The sequence below is a fragment of the Cetorhinus maximus genome, unplaced genomic scaffold (genome assembly GCF_964194155.1).
Source record: "Cetorhinus maximus unplaced genomic scaffold, sCetMax3.hap1.1 HAP1_SCAFFOLD_1368, whole genome shotgun sequence".
NCBI classification, from domain to species: domain Eukaryota; kingdom Metazoa; phylum Chordata; class Chondrichthyes; order Lamniformes; family Cetorhinidae; genus Cetorhinus; species Cetorhinus maximus.
Window position 1 is genome coordinate 53,368 of NW_027597309.1, and position 22,662 is coordinate 76,029.

Here is a 22,662-nt window from a genome sequence, read left to right on the forward strand (position 1 = left end):
GGAAATATATCGCCGTTCCTTCACTGTCGCTGGGTCAAAATCCTGGAACTCCCTCCCTAACAGCACTGTGGGTGTACCTACACCACATGGACTGCAGCGGTTCAAGAAGGCAGCTCACCACCACCTTCTCAAGGGCAACTAGGGATGGGCAATAAATGCTGGCCCAGCCAGCGAAGCCCACATCCTGTGAATGAATAAAAATATATATTCTATTCTCCTTTCCTTTGTTTTTTGGTCTCTTTTGCTACATTCTAAAATGCTCCCAACCCTCAGGCTTAATACTTTGGCAACTTTGATCTAATACAATCTTTAACTTCTTTTGTTAGCCACAATTGGCTCACATTTCCTCTTGGGTTAGTGTGCCATATATTTGTTGTAAATCATATATTAATTCTTTCTATAATTGCCATTGCCCATTTACCATCATACCTTTTTAATGTATTTTCCCAATCCAGCACAGCCAACTTGTCCCTCATACCTTCATGGTTTCCTTTGTTTAGATTTAAGTCCTTCGTATCGGATTAAACTACATAGTTTTCAAACTTCAAGTAAAATTTTATCATATTATGGTCACTCTTCCTTAAAGGTTCTTGTATAACAAGATTATTAATTAGTCATTTCTTATTGCATAATACTAGATCCAAAATAGCCTGTTCCCTATTTGGTTCCTTAACATGCTGCTCTAGAAAACCATTTCATACACATTCCAGGAATTCATCATCCACAGCATTGGTGCTCATTAGGTTTACCCAGCCTACGTGTAGATTGAAGTTCCCTATGATTACTGTATTACCCTTGTTATGTACACCTCTAATGTCTTGATTTATACCATGCCCTACAACACCACTAGTGTTTGGTAGCCGACAACTAGCAATGTTTGCTGCCCCCTGCTGTTTCTTAGCTCCACCCAAAAGGATTCTACATCTTGTTCCTTTGATCTCTCATTAATGTACTGATCTCATCCTTTATTAACAATGCTACCTCAGCTCCTTTTCCTTGTTGCCTGTCCATCCTACCCGAATATCCTTGAATATTCAGTTCCTAGCCTTGGTCATCCTGAAGCCAAATCTCCGTAATGGCAATTGGATCATACCCATCTACTTCTATTTGTGCCATCAATCCAGCTACCCTGTTGTGAATGCTGCATGCATTCAGATCGAGTGTCTTTATGCTGTATTTTGACTCCATTTGATGCTGACGTTTGTTTCTGCTGCCCTTCCACTTTTGTTTACTACTTCCCATTATCAGCTTTGTTCTTCTCCTCTCTGAATTCCCTCTCAGATTCCCGTCCCCTGACAAGCTGGTTTAAACTCTCCCCAACAGCACTAGCAAATCTCCCCACAAAAATTTAATCCCGGTCCTGCTAAGGTGTAACCTGTGCTCCTTGTACAGGTCCCACCTGCCCCAGAACCACTCCCAATTCACCAGAAATCTAAAGCCTTCCCTCCTACACCATTTCTCCTGTCATATGTTCATTCACTCAATCCTCCCAATTCCTTACTTACTAGCACTTGGGACTGGGAGTAATCTGGAGATTACTGCCTTAGAGATCCTGCTTTTCAATCTCTTTCCTAGCTCCCCAAAATCTGCTTTTAGGACCTCATCTCTCTTTCTACCTATGTCACTGGTATCAATGTGGACCATAACTGCTAGGTGCTCGCCCTTCCCCAAAAGAATGTCCTGCAGCCACTCAGTGACCAGGGCTAGGAAGAGAAATCATCGGCCCTGGTATTTCTGTTTCCGGCCCTCAGGTGTGACTGCGACAGAACTTTTAAGAGGCCAGAGAAGAAAGATTGAATGGTTCACAACTGTATCTGTTTCTTGATCAGCCAGTCTGAAGACTCTGCTGATTGTTGCTTTTTCCTGTGGTATATTTTCAATATCTACTACGCAACACAACTTTATCACGATATTTCAATACCTTAAAAGACTAATAAAAAGCACCAAGATGGAGTGGGATAATAGGTAAGTAGACAAAAGAACAAGATTGAAATGAATGGAAAAGTTTCTTGAGAATCATGTGCAGCATAAAACAGGTTACTGATTCACTATGAGCTCATTACACACTCCACAACACTTACACATTTACACACTGGCATTCTCACTCCACAAAACACACTCACAGTAAACTTTCATTAACAACAAAATACACAGAACTCTAGCCATGATTCCACCCTATGTTCGCAAGATCATTATAGATGACCAAGGCCACCTAGCCCAGTTCTTCTCATTCATCCCAGAATGACATACGAACATATGTATTAGGAGCAGGAGTCATTCGGCCCCTCGAGCCTGCTCTGCCATTTGATAACATTACCTACATTGTACCAGTGACCACAACTGAATTGGCTGGAAAGCGATTTGGGACATTGTGAAAGGTGCTGTATAAATGTAGATTTTGTCTTTCTTTCATTCTACCTGCATGCAGTAGGCAGAGTGACTGTAGCATTGGTGAAATTGGAGGCCCAATGCTGATTCTCGAAGGGTAACTAGTCACAGAGCAATCGACTGATGTCAGCAAAGTGGCTAAAAAATCACTACATTTACAAAAACAATTCAAATCTATAGTTAATCTCCCCCTAATGCTACCCCTCTATACCCCCTAACCTTTTTTATTCATTCACGGCATGTGGGCTTCGCTGGCTGGGCCAGCATTTATTGCCCATCCCTAGTTGCCCTTGAGAAAGTGATGGTGAGCTGCCTTCTTGAACTGCTGCAGTCCATGTGGTGTAGGTACACCCACAGTGCTATTAGAGAGTTCCAGGATTTTGACCCAGTGACAGTGAAGGAACGGCGATATATTTCCAAGTCAGGATGGTGAGTGACTTGGAGGGGAACTTCTAGGTGGTGGTGTTCCCATCTATCTGCTGCCCTTGTCCTTCTAGATGGTCGTGGTCATAAGTTTGGAAGGTGCTGTTGAAGGAGCCTTGGTGAATTCCTGCAATGTATTTTATTGGTGGTACACACTGTTGCTACTGTGCGTCAGTGGTGGAGACAGCAAATGCTTGTGGATGGGGTGCCAATCAAGTGGGCTGCTCTGTCCTGGACAGCGTCAAACCTCTTGAGTGTTGTTGGAGCTGCGCTCATCCAGGCAAGTGTGGAATATTCCATCACACTCCTGACTTGTGTCATGTAGATAGTGGACAGGCTTTGGGGAGTCAGGAGATGAGTTAGTTATTCATTGCAGGATTCCTAGCCTCTGACCGGCTCTTGTAGCCACAGTATTTATATAGTCCAGTTCAGTTTCTGATCAATGGCAACCCCCAGGATGTTGATTTTAGAGGATTCAGTGAAGGTAATGCCATTGAACATCAGGGGGCGATGGTTGGATTCTCTCTTGTTAGGGATGGTCAATGCCTGACACTTGTGTGGTGCGAATGTTACTTGCCACTTGTCAGCCCAAGACTAGATATTGTCTAGATCTTGCTGCATTTGGACAAGGATTTCTTCAGTATCTGAGTTGTTGTGAATGGTGCTGAACAATGTGCAATCATCAGTGAACTTCCCCACTTCTGACCTTATGATGGAAGGAAGGTTATTGATGAAGCAGCTGAAAATAGTTGGGCCGAGGGTACTACCCTGAGGAACTCCTGCAGCGATGCCCTGGAGTTGAGATGACTGACCTCCAACAACCACAACCATCTTCCTTTGTGCTGGTATGACTACAACTAGTGGAGAGTTTTCCCCCTGATTCCCATTGACTCCAGTTTTGCTAGGGCTCCTTGATGCCACACTCGGTCAAATGCTGCCTTGATGTCAAGGGTAGTCACCCTCACCTCACCTCGCGAGTTCAGCTCTTTTGAACCAAGGCTGTAATGAGGTCAGGAGCTGAGTGACCCTGGTGGAACCCAAACTGGGTGTCAGTGAGCAGGTTATTGCTAAGCAAGTGTCACTTGATAGCACTGTTGATGACCTCTTCCATTACTTTACTGATGATCAAGAGTAGACTGATGGGGTGGTAATTGGCCGGGTTGGATTTGTCCAATTTTTGTGTACAGGACATACCTGGGCAATTTTCCACATAGCCAGGTAGATGCCAGTGTTGTAGCTGTACTGGACCAGCTTGGCTAGGGATGTGGCAAGTTCTGGAGCACAAGTCTTCAGTACTTTTTGCTGGAATATTGTCGGTGCCCATAGCCTTTGCAGTATCCAGTGCCTTCAGTAGTTTCTTGATATCACATGGAGTGAATCGAGTTGGCTGAAGACTGGCACCTGTGATGCTGGGGACCCCCGGATGAGGCAGAGATGGATCATCCACTCGGCACATCTGGCTGAAGATTGTTGCAAATGCTTCAGCCTTATCTTATGCACTGATGCACTGGGCTGCTCCATCATTGAGGTTGGGGATATTTGTGGAGCCTCCTCCTCCAGTGAGTTGTTTAATTGTCTACCACCTTTCACAACTGGATGTGACAGGACTGCAGAGCTTAGATCTGATCCATTGGTTGTGGGATCACTTAGCTCTATCAATTGCTGCCACCTCTGCTGGATCTGCCCTGCCAATGGGACAGGGTGTACTTAGGGATGGTGACGGTGGTGTCTGGAACATTATCTGTAAGGTATAATTCCAGGAGTATGATTATAACAGGTTGTTGCTTGACTAGTCTGTGAGACAGCTCTCCCAATGTTGGCACTGGCCCCCAGGTGTTAGTAAGGAGGACTTTGCAGGGTCGACAGGGCTGTGATTGCCGTTGTTGTTTCCGGTGCTTAGGTTGATGCCGGGTGGTCTGTCCGGTTCCATGCCTTTTTTGTGACTTTGCCGCGGTTTGATACGACTGAGTGGCTTAGCCAGGCCATTTCAGAGGGCATTTTACACATTTTGGGGGGGAGGTAGGGGGCCTGTGGGCCTGCCACATATAACCAGGTAAGGATGACAGATAATTTCCTCCCCTAGTGAACCAGATGGGTTTTTACAAATATCGACAATGGTTTCATTAGACTTTTAATTCCAGATTTTTATTGAATTCAAATTCCACCATTTACGATGGTGGGATTTGAGCCCCAGTCTCTGGTTTATTAGTCCAGTGACAATACCACAACACCAATGCCTCACCACTCCAACCTTCCTCTCCAACCTCCTCTTCCTCCAACCACCCCCCCAACCCTCCCTTCAATCTTCCCCCCCCCATCTTCCCTCCAACCTTACTCCCTACAACCCCCCCTCCAACCTTACTCCCTCCAACTCCCCCTCCTAACTTACTGCCCCCCAACCCCTCCTCCAACCTCTCCCTCCAACCTTCTACCCCCCAACTCCATCTACCCCCCAAACCACCACCTCCCCCCAAGCCCCTCTAACTTGCCCCCCAACCCCCCACCTCCCCCCAACCACCCTCCAATCTTTCCCCCCGACTCCCCCTGCCCTACCCCCCAACCCCTCTCTCCAACCTTCCTCCCCAACCTCTCTGTCCTACCCCTCAAGCCCCCATCTTCCCCCCCAATCCCTCCCTTCAACCTTCCTCCAACCTATTCCTCCAACCATACCCCCTCTAACCTTCAGCCTCCCCCCACCCCTCAACCTCCAGCCCCCAATGCACCCCCCCCCCCCCCCCCCCCCCCCACTGCCCAACCCTGCAGCATCTGATTGGTTGTATAATTACAGGGATGTGACTGAGTATTTTTCAAGCCGGAATACATTCACTCAGGCTACTTCTCACCTCAGGCAGCTTCGTAGTTTCCTGACGAGCTTTTTAAAAATCAATTGGAATTGCGAAGCTGCCTGAAAGTCGGAAGCAGCAGTGAAATTGATTTGACGCTGACAAACCGGCTTAAAGAATAGCGCAACTCTCAGCCTATGGATAGAGAATTGGTTAACGGACAGGAAATAGGGAGTGGGCATAAATGGGGCATTTTCATGTTGACAGGTAGTGACTAGTGAATTGCTGCAAGGATCAGTGCTGGGGCCTCAGCTATTTGCAAACTATATTCATGACTTTGATGAAGAGACAGAGAGTAAGATATTAAAGTTTGCTGATGATACAAAACTACACGGAAAGGTAAACTGCAGGGAGGACACAGAGAGACTGCAAAAGGATATGGACAGGTTAGACCGATTAAACAACAAGGTACAGATGGAGTATAATGTGGTGAAATGTGAAGTTATTCACTTTGACCATAAAAATTGAAAAGCAGATTTTTTTTTTAAAAAAGGTCTGAAACTTATAAATGTTGATGTTCAAAGAGACTTGGGTGTACTGGGTGTACAAGGAACACAGAGAGTTTGCATGTAAGTGCAGCAAGCAATTAGGAAGGCAAATGGCATGTTCACCTTTATTGCAAGGGGATTGGAGTACAGTCGAGTTGTACAGGGGGTCTTGGTGAGACCACATCTGGAGTATTATGTGCAGTTTTGGTCTCCACATTTAAGGAAGGATATACTTGCATTGGAGGCGATACAGTGAAGGTTCACTGCATCGGTCCCTGGGATAAGGGGGTTGTTTTGTGATGAGAGGTTGAGTAAATTGGGTCTATATTCTCTGGAGTTTCGAAGATTGAGAGGTGATCTCATTGAAATATTCAAGACTCTGAAGGGGTTTGATAGGGTAGACAGATAAGAGATTGTTTCTGCTGGCTGGGGGATCGAAAACATGGGGGCACAGTCTCAGAATAAGGTGCCAATCATTTAGGGCTGAGATGAGGAGAAATTACTTCACTCAAAGGGTTGTGAATCTTTGGAATTTTGTATCAAACACGGTTGTGGATGCTCCATCATTGAAGACATTTAAGGCTTTCTATCTGGGATAGACAGATTTTTGATCTCTCGGGGAATTAGGGATATGGGGAGCAGGCGGGAAAGTGGAGTGAGGCCTAGGATCAGTCATGATCATAAGGTCTGCTCCTGCTTCTATTTCTTGTGTTCTTGGGGCCGGCACATTCAAAACAACCTATATCTATGCAGGGCCACACTCAGTCATCAGAGCAGTATCCAGCATGTGTGTCACCATTGAATGGGCTGAGGATGTGTCTTTAGCTAGGTAAGCACCCTGACAGGAGCCCCCATTGCCTGAAGCCTCCCTCTCCTTTGCCCCTTGAGGCTTCACAATCACACCCTGTCACCTGGAATGGCTGCGCTCATGGTGAAAGGGAGATATGTGGCCCACCCGTCACTCTATTAACCTCAAAGAAGAGGCCATGCTTTGGATATCCACCCATGACCACTGTGTCCCCTCAGTGCTACACTCCATATGTGTCTCCTTTACGGTTAGCACAATGAAGGACACCATGTGTTCACATGCCAGAGATATGGAGCCACTCATGTAATGGACTCACTGCTCCATCATTTGCACATGGGACTTCACTGCCTCTGGAAACTTTGGCACATCTTCACTCATTTGACTTGATAGCTTCAGCCTTTGTTGCTTTGATGATTACTGAGACTCGCAATCTAAATGGAGCTGAGCATCACTGGGCCTCTCCTCACTCCTCTGAGGGCAAGATTCCACAGCTGTCAAGTCTGTGTCTGTGATACTCATTCTACATACCCAATTGCATTCACCGACATGAGTGTATCTGTGCTGGTGGAGGGTGTGTAGGAATGAAGGGACGCAGTGTCTTCAGACTGCATTACATTCTGTGAGCTGTCAAGTGTGGCTGGCTCCCATCTGCTGCTGGACCTGGCGGAGATAAATAATCAAAGTGAAACATGTTGCCTTTCAACCAAGGCCTCTTGCCTCCCTTTGGTAAGGAGCTTATAGTGTTGGTGAAGGCTCACACAGGTCCTCATGCCGGACATAGTGTAAGGAATGTTAAGTGCAATCAAATCTTTACACATTCTCCTTACTCTCTACACCTGACTCTCCGTCAGCAACAGGGTGCCCTGCAGATAACAGAAACTCCAACTCCAGTCCATTGGCATTCTTCTCCTGCAAGTATGAACATAGGCAAAGTCAGTGCTGTTTCCTAGTGCCTATGTGCTGCTCACTCTCAGACACTGTAAATGTACAGCACTGCACTGCTGCGATGGCAAGGTGATGTGGCTATTCAGCCATCCCAATGCAGTATTCACCCCTGCCTCAGCATGGGTCTCGTGTGTATGATAATTGGACACCTCATTGTTAAAATTGGTGTCTGGTGCTGACCCATCCATGGGTCTACCATCTGGCCTCAGATTTCACCGCACCCTTCAGTTAGTGCTGGGCCGACAGTTTACACCAATCACCTTTCCAGACTACAGCAGGTCACTAAATCTCTTCCTGCACTGGATCCAGGTTCTGGCAATAATCCCTCGGCTACTCATGATATCCGCCACCTCCAGCCATGCCTTCTTAGTGACTCTTTCTGGCCTCCTCCTGTCTTCTGGATAGAGGATCTGCCTCATTTCACAGACTACTTCCAAAAGTGCTTCAAGGGAGTTCTCACTGAAGTGTGGTGTGACCCTTCCTCATTCTGCCATCATTTCTCTGCTCTCTCAGCTTTCATCCCGCCTTCATTCTTGCTTCTGGGTTCTAGCTGGCTGACTGTCGGGTACCTTTTAAAATCCTAGTTGGTGCGAGTTAGTTAGACTGGAACCCGCCCACCATCATTAGTTGGATGGCTCTCAGAGCAGCCCCTTATTTGGCTGCTGATGGGAAAACACAGGGGGAAGTCCCGCTGCCCATCCGTGTGTGTCAGCTCCGTGCATTTCCACCTGATGTCAGGATCTAAGGGCAAAATCCTGGTCCTTGCTTCTGTGCAGAGCTTTATTTGTTGCTAATTGAAAAGCTCCCTCTTCTTTAAGAGCCTTCTTAAAACCCACCTCTTTGATCTTGCTTTGGTCGTTTTCCCCAGTAGCACCTTTAAGTCAGTGTCTGCCTCTAGAGCCCCTTGGGAAATTTCCTTGAATAAAGTAACTGAATAAAGATAGGTTATGGTCAGGGTTGTTGTTGTAATTGTAGTTCAGGGCTAGGTTAAGTACCTCAGAAGATATGATTATGGGAACAGCGCTGTTTACTTTGCTCTATACCTGAGAGAGCTTCTCTTTATCCCAGAGAGAACCAATGATGAACGCCACCAGTCTCCCCTGTTCAAACAAGCCTAGGGAAAGCTCTGGGCACAGAGTGAGGAAATGACGAACTTCATCGAGATGTAGAGGGCAGTCTCCAGAGACTGAAATAAATGCTGTAACAAAACAAATTATGTCAATGGCACAGAACTAAAACACTAACCGTAAATAAAGCTTTGAATGTGGAGAGAGCATTTTGGGATCATGAAGAGACAGAAATATTTACGAGACTCAAGGAAGCCATTTGACCCAAGGGCCTAGATTTTCACCAATACAGAGATCCTCTCCATTGTGGTGAAAATGGTGGACGGGGACAGAAATTCAGCCCCAAACTGGAGTAGTGCTGGGGTTTGCAGATCCATAGTTTATAGAGGCAGCCGGGCATTTAAATGTCCCGCTGCTTCCACTGAGGTGAGATTTTGATAGGCCAGGAATGTGAAACATGAAGTGTGCAGATTAGACCAGGTAGAGGCTGGTCTGAACTGGAGGGATTTGTTTGGATAGCAAACATGATTATGCACAATCTCATTGGAACTGTCAAATGGTGGGTAAGGGAAAAGGGTGGTGGATATGGGCATGGGTTGGCATGAATTGGCACTAAGTTGGCATAGGTGCTATGAAGGGCCATAGTGATGTGGGGCCATGGGGGATGGATAGGGGGCACTGGTTGGCCTAGGGGGTTTGAGAGGCCATGGGGGTGGGTGGGTGGGGGCATGAGGTGGCATAGGTTGGCATGGGTGGGACATGGGGAATGTGTGAGGGTGGGATAAGAGGGGGTGAGGGCTGGAGAGCTTTTTAAAAAATCTTATTTTTAAAACTTAATTCAACAAAGTGCCGGAGCAGAGTCAGGCCTTCTGCCCAGCCTGTCCCTGTAGCTGGCATACTCTGCACCCGTTCCAGGGGAAGTGGGCCCGATTTCTAATCCAGCCCACATCTCAGGAACAAAAATCTGCTCTGCAGGCAGCAATTTATAAAATAAAAACAAAAAAAAAATAAAAACAGCGCCCGTGGAGAGAGAAACAGGGTTAACGTTGAATCCATGTGACTCTTCTTGAAACGTTAACCCTGTTTCTCTCTCTCCACAGATGATGCCAGACCTGCTGAGTTTTTCCAGCATTTTCTGTTTTTATTTCAGATTTCCAGTCTCCGCAGTATTTTGCTTCCAGTAATTTATAAAGGTCAGGATCGTAGAGCCTGGAATTCTCCTGTCGCTGTGCACCCGACCCCAGCAGCAAAAATCTGGGGCTGCACAGGCAGAGAAAAAGCTATCCTGTCTAATCTGCATTTCCAGCTCATAATCGCAATTCAAGCAAAAATACACATCCTCTGGGGAAGCAACTTCAAAGCTCATCATTCATTCTCAATGAAAATAAAACTGGGGACAGAGGTCAAGCCGGCTGGCAACTCGCCATTGTCGTTTAACACTATCACACCAAGTCAACATGACACGCTCTATGTCCAGCACAACAAGATTCTCTGTGTTTCATATCACGGGCATTGTGTCCTGGGAGGAGAATAGCTTCTTTCAGGAACACCTGGAGAACCTCAGGTTCTGATCTACAGCCACTTCCAGATCTACAAGTTCTGTTACGTTGTCACCAACCTTCCCTGCCCAGAAATTTCCCAGTTGGGAGTAAGTAGTTAATGAGATAAATGGATTACCACTGGGCAATGTGCTAAACGCTGATGAGAATCAGAATCTGGAAATGGAGGATGGGGAGAGTGCCTTTACTCCCTGGACCCAGTCTTCAAAGGAATTCTGATTAAGCAGCCTCGAGTTCCTGTTCAATGTGTGAAAGTGGAATTGCTATCCTTCTATATGGTTAAATGTTGGAGAAGTGGAAGAGTTTAGTACACACATATACAAATCAATCCAGAAGTTTCTCTCAACTCATTAGTACACCCTGAAGAGTGTAACAGTGCGGCACAAAGGGGCCAGACTGAGAGCAGCCACTGCTGCAACAGATGCCTTGAGGGTTAGTCTGAATCCCAGACTTGCACTGAGGGTTATTGTGTCTGTAAAGACATCACTAGGTGGTACTCTGAGAGTGTCCTTAGCACCAGTAAGCTATGAGGAGAGGGCACAGATGCTCCAGGTTGACCCACTTTCTTAAGGCCTGTCAAATGCCTGTACATGAGTGAGTTTAAACCATTGATCTGCACTCATTGACACTGCAAGAGAAAAAGCTATCAGAAGCTCGTCCATCTGGAACAGCTGTTCCACCCTAGGCCTCTATGGTTCCAGGGCACCACCCAGCATGGAGCACCTGGTGGAAACAGCTTTTTGTGGACAGGGTATGTGGAAGATTGCCCAGGCATATCCTATATATGAAAAGTAGACAAATCCAATCTGGCCAATTACCGCTCCTTCATTCTACTCTCAATCATCAGCATTGTTGACAGTGCTATCAAGCGGCACAAACACAGCAATAAACCGCTCACTGTTGCTCAGTTTGGGTTCCGCCAAGGCTACTCACCACAGACCTCAATTACAGTCCTGGTCCGAACATGGACAAAAGAGCTGAACTCAAGACTGGTGAGGTGAGAGTGACTGCCCTTGACATCAAGGCAGCATTTGACTCAGTGTGGTATTAAGAAGCCTTAGCAAAACTGGAGTCAAAGGGAATCAGAGGAGAAAACTCTCCCCTAGCTGGAGTCATGCCTAGCACAAAGGAAGATGGCTGTGGTTGTTGGAGGTCAATCATCTCAGTTCCAGGACATCAGTGCAGGAGTTCCTCAGGCTGTTTCCTACAGACCAACATCTTCATCTGCTTCATCGATTACCTTCCCTCCATCAAGGTCAGAAGTGGGGATGTTTGCTGATGATTGCACAGTGCTCTCTCTCTACCATTCGCAACTGCTCAGATACACATGCAGCAAGACCTCGGGTGAAAATTTATACCGGCTGGATTTGATGGTCCCACCAAAGTCAATGGAGTTTTGAACAGCTCCCCGCATTTTACTGTCCTGCCCCCCACCACGACGGAGCCATAAAATTCTGCCCTGCATAACATTCAGGCTTGGGCTGATAATTGGCAAATAACATATGTGCCACACAAGTGCCAGGCAATGATTATCTCCAACAAGAGAGAATCTAACCATCGCCCCTTGACATTCAATGGCATTACCATCACTGAATCTCCCATTATCAACATCCTGGGGTTACCATTGACCAGAAACTGAACTGGACTAGCCATATAAATACTGTGGCTACAAGAGCAGGTCAGAGGCTGGAAATTCTACAGAGAGTAATTCACCTCCTGATTCCCCAAATTCTGTCCAGCATCTACAAGGCACAAATCAGCAGTGTGATGGAATACTCTCCACTTGCCTGGATGAGTACAACTGGAACAACTCTCAAAAAGCTTTACACCATTCAGGAATAAGTAGCCCAGTTGATTAGCACCCCATCCACCACCTTAATCATTCATTCCCTCTGCCACAGGTACAAGATGCACTGCAGCAACTCACCAAGGCTCCTTCAACAGCATCTTCCAAAGCAGTGACCTCTACCAGCTAGAAGGACAAGGGCAGCAGACACAGAGGAACACCACCACCTACAAGTTCCACTCCAAGCCATGGAAAAAGACAAGAAACAATCTAGTGCAAATTACTTAATTGGAGGGGGGCCAATTTCAGTGGGATGAGAAAGTCCCAGGTAAATTGGAATCAACGACTGTAACAGAAGAATGAGCTGTGTCTTTCAAGAGGGGATGGATACAGTCGAGTTACATTCCCATGAGGGAAAAAGGTAGAACATCCAAAGCCAGAGCTTTGAGAGTAAAACAAAGCAGAAAAGTTGTCCGTGTGACAGATATTGCACTGATAATACAAGTGAGAACCAAGCTGAATATAGAAAGTTCAGAGGGAAAGTGAAAGAGGAAATAAGAGAAGCAAAGAGAGAGTTTGACAAGATACAGCAGTTAAAATAAAAGGGAATCCAAGACTTCAATAGGCATATAAATATTGGTTGGTAAAAGGAGGGGTTGGGCAAATCAAGGACCAAAGGGGAATCTGTGGATGGGGGCGGGGCAAGGCTGAGGTACTAAATATGTATGTTGCATCTGTCTTTACCACTGAAGAAGTTGCTGTCAATGTCATCATGAAAGAGGAAATAGGTGCGATACTGCATGGGCTAAAAATTGATGAAGAGGAGATATCAGAAACCCAGGTTAGATGCATCCAAGGATGCTAAAGGAAGTAAGGGTGGAAATTGTGGAGGTACCGAACATAATCTTCTAATCAACCTTAGATACAGGGATGGTGTCAGAGGACTGGGGAATTGTAAATATTACACCCTTATACAAAAGGTGTAAGGTTAAACCCAGCAACAACAGGTTTGTCAGTGGTGGGAAAGCTTTTAGAAACAATAATCCTGGAGAAAGTTAACAATCACTTGGATAACTGTGGGTTAATTGAGGAAAGCCAGCATGGATTGTTCAGGGAAAATCATGTTAAACTAACTTGATTGAGTTTTTGGTAAGGTAACAGAGAGGATTGATGAGGATATGGTATACAAGGATTTCTAAAAGGTACTTGTGTCATACAATAGGCTTACCAGCAAAGTTGAAGTCCATAGAATAAATAGGACAATGGCAGAATGATACAAAGTTGGCTGAATGACTGGATTTAGCGAGTAGTGGTGGACGGTGATCTTTTGGACTGGAGGAATATATACAGTGAGATTTCCCAAGGGTTTGTACCAGAGCCATTGCTTTTCTTGATATATATCAATGCTGTAGACTTGGGTTATAAGGCACAATACAAAATTTGCAGATAACACAGAGCTTGGAAGTTCCTCATCCCTGGAACCATTCTCGTGAATATTTTCTGCAATCTTTCTCATACCTTCACATCCTTCCTAAAGTGTGGTGCCCAGAAGTGGATACAATACTCCAGTTGAGGCCGAACCAGTGTTTTATACAGGTTTATCATAACTCCCTTGCTTTTGCATTCTATGCTCCTATTCGTAAAGCCCAGGATCTTGTATGTTTTATGAACCGCTTTCTCAACCTGCCCTGCACATTATTTATTATTATTATTTATGCACATACATGTCCAGGTCTCTCTGCTCCTGCAACCTCTTTGGAATTATATCCTTTATTTTATATTGCCACTCCTTGTTCTTCCTAACAAAATGAATCACTTTACACTTCTCTGCATTAAATTTCCTCTGTCACTTGTCGGTTCATTCCACCAGCCTGTCTTATATCCTCTTAAAATTTATCACTAACCTCCTCACAGTTCAAAAACTTCCAGATACTAGAGGTGTTCTTTCATAAAGCTATTAATGTATATAACGTTATTGGAATTTTTTTTAAAATAGAGGGTTAGTCTGTGGGTGTGTCTTAATTAGAGTAAAGCCAGCTAGTCTGGGTGCTTTGTGTATACTAGTTTTGAGATGTAAGAGAGGTAGAGTGCATTCAAGAAGGGCAGTGAAATCTGGCACCTAGTTGGCAGAGACAAAGCAATATTTATATTACTAATAAAATTGGTACTATGAAAGGGGTTTTATTGTTAGAAGAGAGGAGTTCAAAGGGGCTGGTGACACAATGAGAATTTACATTCAATGAGATGTGCTAGGTATAACAGACAGCAGTTTTGTGTGTGCGGAGCAGAGGCAATGTAAGATCAAAGCCTGTAAGCCTATCACCGTGTCTGCAAAGGAACCAAAGTGAAAGGAACCTCATTTTGAATTTGTAAGATGAAAAAGCTTTGCCTGGTGTCTGCTTAACGTCCAAGGGTTGCTGTTGCAATAATGGAGATTAGTTTGGGAATTTGTTAAAAGTTATGATAGTAATTTGTAGCCACATATATATATTTAACTTGTATAAATTAATAAATATCCCCTGTATTTTGATATAAAACATCTCAAGAACTGGTGGTCTGATTCCTGAATTTAGAGCTGCATCTCAAACATATCACTTAAGAATATAGGTTATGACAGTTGTTTAAAGTTTCCCTCTGGGATTTTTAAATAGCTTTACCAACTGCTGTGTCATAACAACTAGGGGCCAGGATAAATATTTCTAATTCCTTGATTGGTTTGAAATTGGTGAATCTTAAGGTTATGAGTATGAGAAGCACTTTGAATTCAGGAGTTGGTGAGGTATTTTAGAAGTGGTGAGACTGCAAGAGGCTTTGGCAATTGCTAAGACTTGTCTGGGAGTAGAAGAGTTAACTCTGATTGGGTTGGAAAAAATAACCAAAAGTAAGTTAACAGAGTTGGCAGATAAGGTAAAATTGGGGTTACCTGAGGGTGCTAGGACAGCAGATATAATTGAGAGTATAGCATAGCGTCTACAGTTGGAAGTGAAACCTGACACTAGACTTCAGTTACAAATGAAGACGCTTGAATTTGAACAAGCAAAGGAACTGAAAAAAATTGAATTAGAAGCAAAGGACAGGGAAATGGCTTTTAAAAGGGAATTAGAAATTGTGCAGATTGAGAAGGAGGAAAGAGAAAAAGAGAGAGAGAATTCCTACTGAAAATGTTGGCAGTTAAAAAAGAGACACCAATAGGTGAGGAAGGACTTATCTCCAGAGTAGAACCTAATGGGGAAATGTTTAAATTTGTACAAGTTCTTCCAAAGTTTGAGGAAAAAGATATTGAAGCATTCTTTATTTCATTTGAGAAGCTAGCTAAAAAGATGAAATGGCCACAGGAAAACTGGACATTATTATTACAGTCTAAGTTGTTAGGTAGGGCGCATGAGAGAAATGTTGGTGAATTATGATGTGGTGTAAAAGGCTATTCTGAGTGTGTATGAGTTGGTTCCTGAAGCAAACAGGCAGAAATTTAGGAATATGAGAGAACAGCCTGGGCAAACTTACACTGAGTATGAAAGAGTAAAACAAAGTAATTTTGACTGGTGGATACGGGCGTTAAAAATAGAGACAACCTATGCAGCTCTTAGGGAAATACTTCTTTTGGAAGAAGTTAAAGATTCAATCCCTTCGGTAGTGAGAACTTGTGGAGGAACAGAGGGTTGATTCTGTAAGACAAGCAGCAGAGGTAGCTGATGATTAGGGGTTAGTTCACAGAGCTAAACCTTTTTGTCATCACCCTTTCAAATTGGAAAAGGATAAAAAGTGGGAAGGTGAAAGGAAGGAAGGGAGGGAGGGAAGAGGAGGAGTAGCTGGAAGTTTCCAGGAAGTTGTTTTTCTCAATAAAAAGGAAGGTGCTGAAGGTAGAAGTGACATTCAAAAACTGAGGTGTTTTCATTGTAATAAAGTGGGGCACGCAAAGTCAGTGTGATGAAGATTACAGGAAAAATCTGTTGGAATTGTTGGGGTACAGAAAAGCTCTGGAAGTAAAAGCACTGTGGGTTCTGAGGTTCAGGCACAGGAGAAACCAGTAGTTTGTGTACAGGTGAAACAGGGAGAATCAGTTACAAGTGAAGAAGTGAGAATGTGTTCACAGTTTACTCGAGAATTCTGAGCAGCAGGTTGCAGAAATTTGTAAAGACTTTGTGTGTGAAGGGAAGTCTTTCCATGTGTACAGGATGGAGTAGGTAAAGATCTTAACATTTTAAGAGACACGGGCTAGTTAATGTTGTGGAATAGTGATATTTGTTGTTCAGAGGGAGTATTGCAGGAGCAGGTAATAATAAGTAGGGTTCAGGAGATGCTAAATCTATTCTGTTATGGAAGGTAAATTTAAAGACCAAATGGAAGACATGTGAAGTTAAAGCTGAAATGCTGGAAAAATTGCCTATTGCAGTGGTTCAATTTATTCTGAGTAATGATATAGCTGGATCACAAATGTGGGTGATGCCTATGGTAGTTGAGCAGCCTGTAGAAGTGTTTTCAACAGAGTTGTTACAGAAAGAACATCCAAGATTGTTTCCTGATTGTGTTGTAACGAGATCAAAGGCTCATAGGGACGAACAAGAAAAACGAGATAAGCAGGTAGTTCAAAGGCAAGAAGAAGGTGTCGAAGTCCAATGAGCTGGCACTGTGATTGATAACATTACTCAGGAGGAAGGGATGCAGGAAAATTCAACTGAAATGTTTAACTCAGAGGTTAGTGGAGTTATAGAAAAATGATTTGAAATTAAAACAGTTATACCAGAAAGCTTATTCAGAAACAAGCAAAATGTATTCCAGTATGTTATTATCTTTGAGGAGATATTTTAATGAGAAAATGGTGGTCGGATTATGTCTCAGTAAATTAAAGCTGGAGGGAGGTGCATCAGATTGTTATCCCATTAGGGTGTAGAAATGAGATTGAGGATTGCTCATGAAATTCCAGTGGGGGTACATTTAGGAATTAGGAAAACACGGGAAAAGAAACAGAGGTATTTTCTTTGGCCAGGATTGTGTAGGGATGTAGTCCAATTCTGTAGAACCTGTTAAACATGTCAAATAACAGGAAAATCACAAGCAGTGATTAAGCCAGCGCCTTTAATCTAATAGCAGCATTTGAAGAATCTTTTACCAGGGTCATGATTGATTATGTAGGACCCCTCCCTAAGACTAAAAGTGGAAATCAGTATTTATTGACAATAATGGATGTGTCTACCAGGTTTCCTGAAGGGATACCTTTAAGAAATATTACAACTAAGAAGATTGTGGAGGAGTTAATTAAATTTTTTACAAGATATGGTTTACCTAAAGAAATACAATCAGATCAGGGCTCAAATTTCATGTCACAGCTGTTTAAGGAAGTAATGAACAGTTTGGGGATAAAACAGTTTAAGCCAACAGCTTATCATTCGGAGTCACAAGGAGCTTTGGAAAGATGGCATCAGACTTTAAAAACTATGATAAGAGCGTACAGTCAGGATTATCCACAGGATTGGGATGCGGGAATTCCATTTTTGTTATTTGGTATTAGAGATGCTCCTAATGCAGCGACTGGATTTAGCCCTTTTGAACTAATTTATGGTCATGAGGTAAGGGGACCACTGAAATTAATTCATGAGAAATTGGTGAGTCAAAATTCAGAAACTATTCTCCTGGATTACGTATCACATTTCAGGGAAAGATTGAACAGAGCACGTGAGTTGGCTAGGGAACATTTAAAGATATCACAGCAAATGATGAAAGTGAAAGCAGATAAGAAAGCTAAAACTTGCAGTTTTATTTCTGGAGAGAAAGTACTAGTTTTGTGACCAGTACTAGGTGATTCATTAAATGCAAGATTTAGTGGGCCTTAGAGGATTGAAAAGAAATTGAGTGAAGTAAATTATTTAATAAATACTCCAGATAGAGGAAAGAAGCAGAGGGTGTGTCATGTAAATATGCTTAAAAAGTACTTTGACAGGGAAGAGGAATAAAAAGAGGTCTTAGTGATGGTGGATGATGAGAAAGACATAGAAGTGCAGGATTCTGAAATTGATTTTTCTCTAATCAAATTGGATAATGAGGGGGTGCTTGAAAATTTGAGTTACCTTCCAAGCAAGTGTCAAAGTGATTTGGAAAAGCTATTACAGTTACACAAACCTATTTGTGGAAATAAGTTGGGAAAGGCGCATTTAGTGATGTATGTACAGAAATTTGATCTTCAATAATGCAACATCCTTATAGATTAAATCCGGCAAAGTTATCACAAGTACGAAAAGAAATTGATTTCATGCTTTAAAATGATATCATTAAGTCTAGTTGCAGTAACTGGAGTTTGCCTGTTGTACTGGTACCGAAACCGGATGGATCACAAAGACTGTGTATGGACTATCGAAAGATGAATTCGATGACAAAAGTGGATTCATATCCCATACCACGGTTCAAAGATTGCATTGAGAAAGTGGGACAATTGAAATTTATCACAAAGGTAGACTTGCTAAAAGGATATTGGCAGGAAAGAGCAAAGGAGATATCAGCTTTTGTAACATCAAGTGAACTATATCAGTTTAAAGTCATGCCATTTGGCACGAAGAATGCACCTGTGACATTTCAAAGACTGACAAAGTAATTGCAGTTCTAAGCAATTGTGCTGTTTATATTGATGATCTAATCATTTTCAGTCAGATGTTGGAGGAGCATTTACAGAATTATTTACTTGACTACAAGAAGCTAATTTGGTGATGAACTTGGCTAAGTGAATTTGCAAAAGCGCAAGTTACGTATCTGGGCCACACCATTGGAAGTGGTAAGGTGGCTCCAAGAGATGCAGAAGTCAAGACTATAACAAAATGAGAAGTTTTGAGATTTCTGGCCATGAGTGGGTTTTACCGGAAATTTGTACCAAATTTTAGCTGAGTGGTCACTCCACTGACTGAACTATTAAAAAAGAACAAGTAGTTTCAATGGACACTAGAGTGTCAGAAGTCATTTGATACTTTGAAAACTGTATTAGCTACTACACCAGTTTTGGCAGTACCCAATTATGCCAAGCAATTTAAGTTGGCCGTTGACGCAAGCGATATAGGCATTGGGGCTGTACTGTTACAAGATGATGACACTGGAATTGAAAAACCAGTGGGTATTTTTCATGGAAGCTGAATGTACATCAGAGAAGATATTCAATGATCGAAAAAGAGTCTTGGAGTTTGGTGTTAGCATTGCAGCATTTTGAAATTTATGTTGCAAACAATTCATCAGAAACAATTGTTTATACACACCATAATCCTTTGCAGTTTTTGGACAAATTTCGAGACAAAAGTGCAAGGTTTTTCAGATGGAGACTATTGTTACAACCATTTAATCTATGGATTATACATATTGCTGGAAGAGAAAATCTGTTGGCAGATATGTTATCAAGAGTTTGAAGCTTAAAGGAAAATTGGACATTTTTAAAACCTAGACACTGAACGGAGTGATTTCTGTTGATACCAAGGACTTGTGTATATGTATTATTATGTTAATGTATGCATCTGGTGATGTAATAGTGTGAGATGGGTTATTAAAATGAAGCTGTCTTTTAGAATTATGACGGTTCAATTTTCGATAGGGAGGGGGATGTCATGAAGAGTGGGTCTAGACAGAGAAGATAGAGAGACAAAATGCTGTCATTCATGAAGAGTCAAGAACCAAGAACATCGATTTAAGGTTAATGGCAAAAGAACCAAACGCAACAAGAAAGCTTTTTTATGCAATATGTGGTTCGAATCTGGAACACACTGCTTGAGAGTGTGGTGGAGGCAGATTCAACTGGTGCTTTCAAAAGGGAATAGTATAAGCACCTGAAAATGAAATATTTGCAGGACTATGGGGAAAGAGTGGGGCATAGGACTAGCTGAGTTGCTCTACAGAGAGCTGGCAAGAACACAGTGGCCTGAATGGCTTCCTTCTGTGCTGTAACCATTCAATGATCCTATGAGTACAAGCCTATATTGTAAACAGTCCTTGTAATTTAATCTCCTTAGCCCTGGTATAATTGTATTGAACCTACACTGCGTCCCTCAAGTGCCAATATATTCTTCCACTGAAAGCGGTACTCCAGATAGGTTCTAACCAGAGCTTTATAAAACTGTAACATAACTCTCTTCTCTTTCTATTCCATTCTCCAAGATAAAGGCCAACATTCCATTTGTGCTTTTGATTCCCAGAAGAGTGGTGATGGCTTCAATGGAGAAGCAACTGTTGTCCTGATCACTCACTTCACCTGTGCCCTTGTTGGTGCCACACAGCCAGCTGTCTCATCCTAAGCTGGGAGGCTGCCATCTAGCTGAAGCCCCCACAACCAGAGCTACTCGGTCACCCACCATCTGCAATATCCCCTATTGGAACCTGATTCTAAATTCATGGAAATAGAGAAATTACAACATGCACCACACATTGTACCTGACCCAGTCTTCAACTGGGACCACTTAGCTCTAACTCCGTTTTGCTGCTCATCCCCATATCCTTTCAAATGCTGATGCAACTCTTAAACTATAGCCCTTGGGAACACACTACTCTGAGGCAAGGTGAAATAGGTAATCATCCTCAATCTGTGCTCCTAGTTATTGGCTCATTGAGGATGATTCTGGACAATCTGTACTTGTTGGCTCACTGACCAGGGATATTTTTGTGGGATACTTATTAATGAGAGGGCTGGTTAATAAGCTGTAATTATTGAGTTTTGTGGATAACTAAATTTAATGAGAGAAACCCGAATAAGTTTCAAGAAGGAACTAATCTGGTTCTTTTCAACAAATGGAATTCAGGTTGAGCCTATACCCACTTGTTGAAATATATAAGATCCTGAGGGGACTGGATAGGGTAGATACTGGGAGAATGTTTCCACTTGGGGAGACCAGAACTTGAGGACATAGTTTAAGAATAAGAGGTCTCCCTTTTAAGACAGAAAAGTGGAGTTTTTTTTCTGAGTGTCATTAGAGTGCAGAATTCTCTTCCCCAGAAGATAGTGGAGGCTGGGGCAAGTAGATTTTTGCTAGAAAAGGGAGTCAAGAGTTATGGGGGGCAGACAGGAAAGTGGAGCTGAGACCAAAGCCACATCAGCCATGATGTTATTGAACAGGCTTAAGGCCTACGCCTGCTCCTAAATCCTATGTTCCTATTATTAAAAATGCATCAAGAGAACATTGGGGATAGGTTGGCTAGATGGGCTGAAGGGGCTGAGATTCCTGAGCAAAACCACAGACTCTTACCTTCTCTCTCTATCTCGAAAACACTGATAGCATCCTCGGGGCTGAGGCAGCGGAGTTCATTGGCTGGCAGAGTGTGACGCCTCTGTCTCCCTGGACTGGTAGCTGGGGGTGGTGAGTACAGGGGCATCAGGCAGGGCACTGCTGTTAACACAGACATCTCTGTGTCCACTCCACTGGCCAGTGATCTGTGAAACACAGCACAACATTACTGCCCCTTCAGCACAAGGGTGATTCCTGAACATGTCCCCAATGCAAGAGGAGGAGGCTATTCAGCCCCTCTAGCCTGTCCTGCTATTGAATTCGAGCGGAGGGAAAGTGCAGCTGGTTGGACAGGGAGCTAGGAGTGGGTGGATTGCTGTGCCCTATCTGGGCGCTGGCAGTGGGCAGCAGCCCCTTGAGCCACCCCCTCAATCCGGGAAGCGCATCAATCTCCCGTTACACCGGAATCGAAAGAAAAAGACTCTCCCGCTTTACCTGAGGTGATGCTGAGAGGTGGCGGCTCCGGGACTGAAGGCGGCTCCTGAGCGCCGGGATTTTATCGGATTGGCCGGATTAAGCAGCAGTAAATCGGAGACGAAATGCGTCAGAGAGGCGGGCGTGCCAAGGCTAGAGACAAGGATTACAGCAGCTGCAGGCTGACAATCCATAATGCTTCATACATACAACATCTAATACATTCTATAAATATAAGAGACGGCAGCTGATAACTAATAAATAAGGTAACATGTCGGATCAGTAAAAGTGGCCACTGAACTGTCAGATTGTGTTGGTTCACCACTGGCCTGGGGAACTCTGCCCTCCTCGCCAGCTCTGACTGCAGAGCCTCAGCAATGTGCCTGACTCTCCCTCTGAAATGCCTGAGCTAACCATTCAGTTACATCAAACCCACTGTCAGCATCAGAACAATCCCACTGACAATCCCACTGTCTCATAAATCAAAAGGCACACACATAAAAATGAAGAGATTTGGTATAAAAATCAAGAGTTGTTATTATTTCCTTGATAATATAGATTGACAATTGGGTTATATCGTCGTTCGTGGTTTCTTTATTACTACAACTGTATTACTGACAATGCTTTATATAAACCTTTAAAGTGATATCTATTATTTCTGCATGAGTTCCCCCACATTGGTTGATACAGCTGCTT

The 22,662-nt window shown here is 43.5% G+C and overlaps 1 protein-coding gene across 2 annotated transcripts in view; it reads right to left on the reverse strand.

The window, feature by feature from the left end:
* LOC144676121 (serotonin N-acetyltransferase-like) overlaps positions 1–22,363 on the reverse strand; it is a 34,349-nt gene extending 11,986 nt beyond the window's left edge. The window contains exons 1-3 of one of the 2 annotated variants that reach the window (XM_078536627.1): positions 21,988–22,159; positions 21,514–21,698; positions 8,939–9,093 (exon numbers count right to left, since the gene is read on the reverse strand). In XM_078536627.1, coding sequence (XP_078392753.1) covers positions 8,939–9,093; positions 21,514–21,670 — 312 coding nt within the window. In that variant the 5' untranslated portion in view covers positions 21,671–21,698; positions 21,988–22,159. Of the gene's footprint in view, positions 1–8,938; positions 9,094–21,513; positions 21,699–21,987 lie in introns of both variants that reach the window. The other variant, XM_078536628.1, reaches the window with a different exon arrangement.
* Between the last annotated feature and the right edge of the window lie 299 nt (positions 22,364–22,662).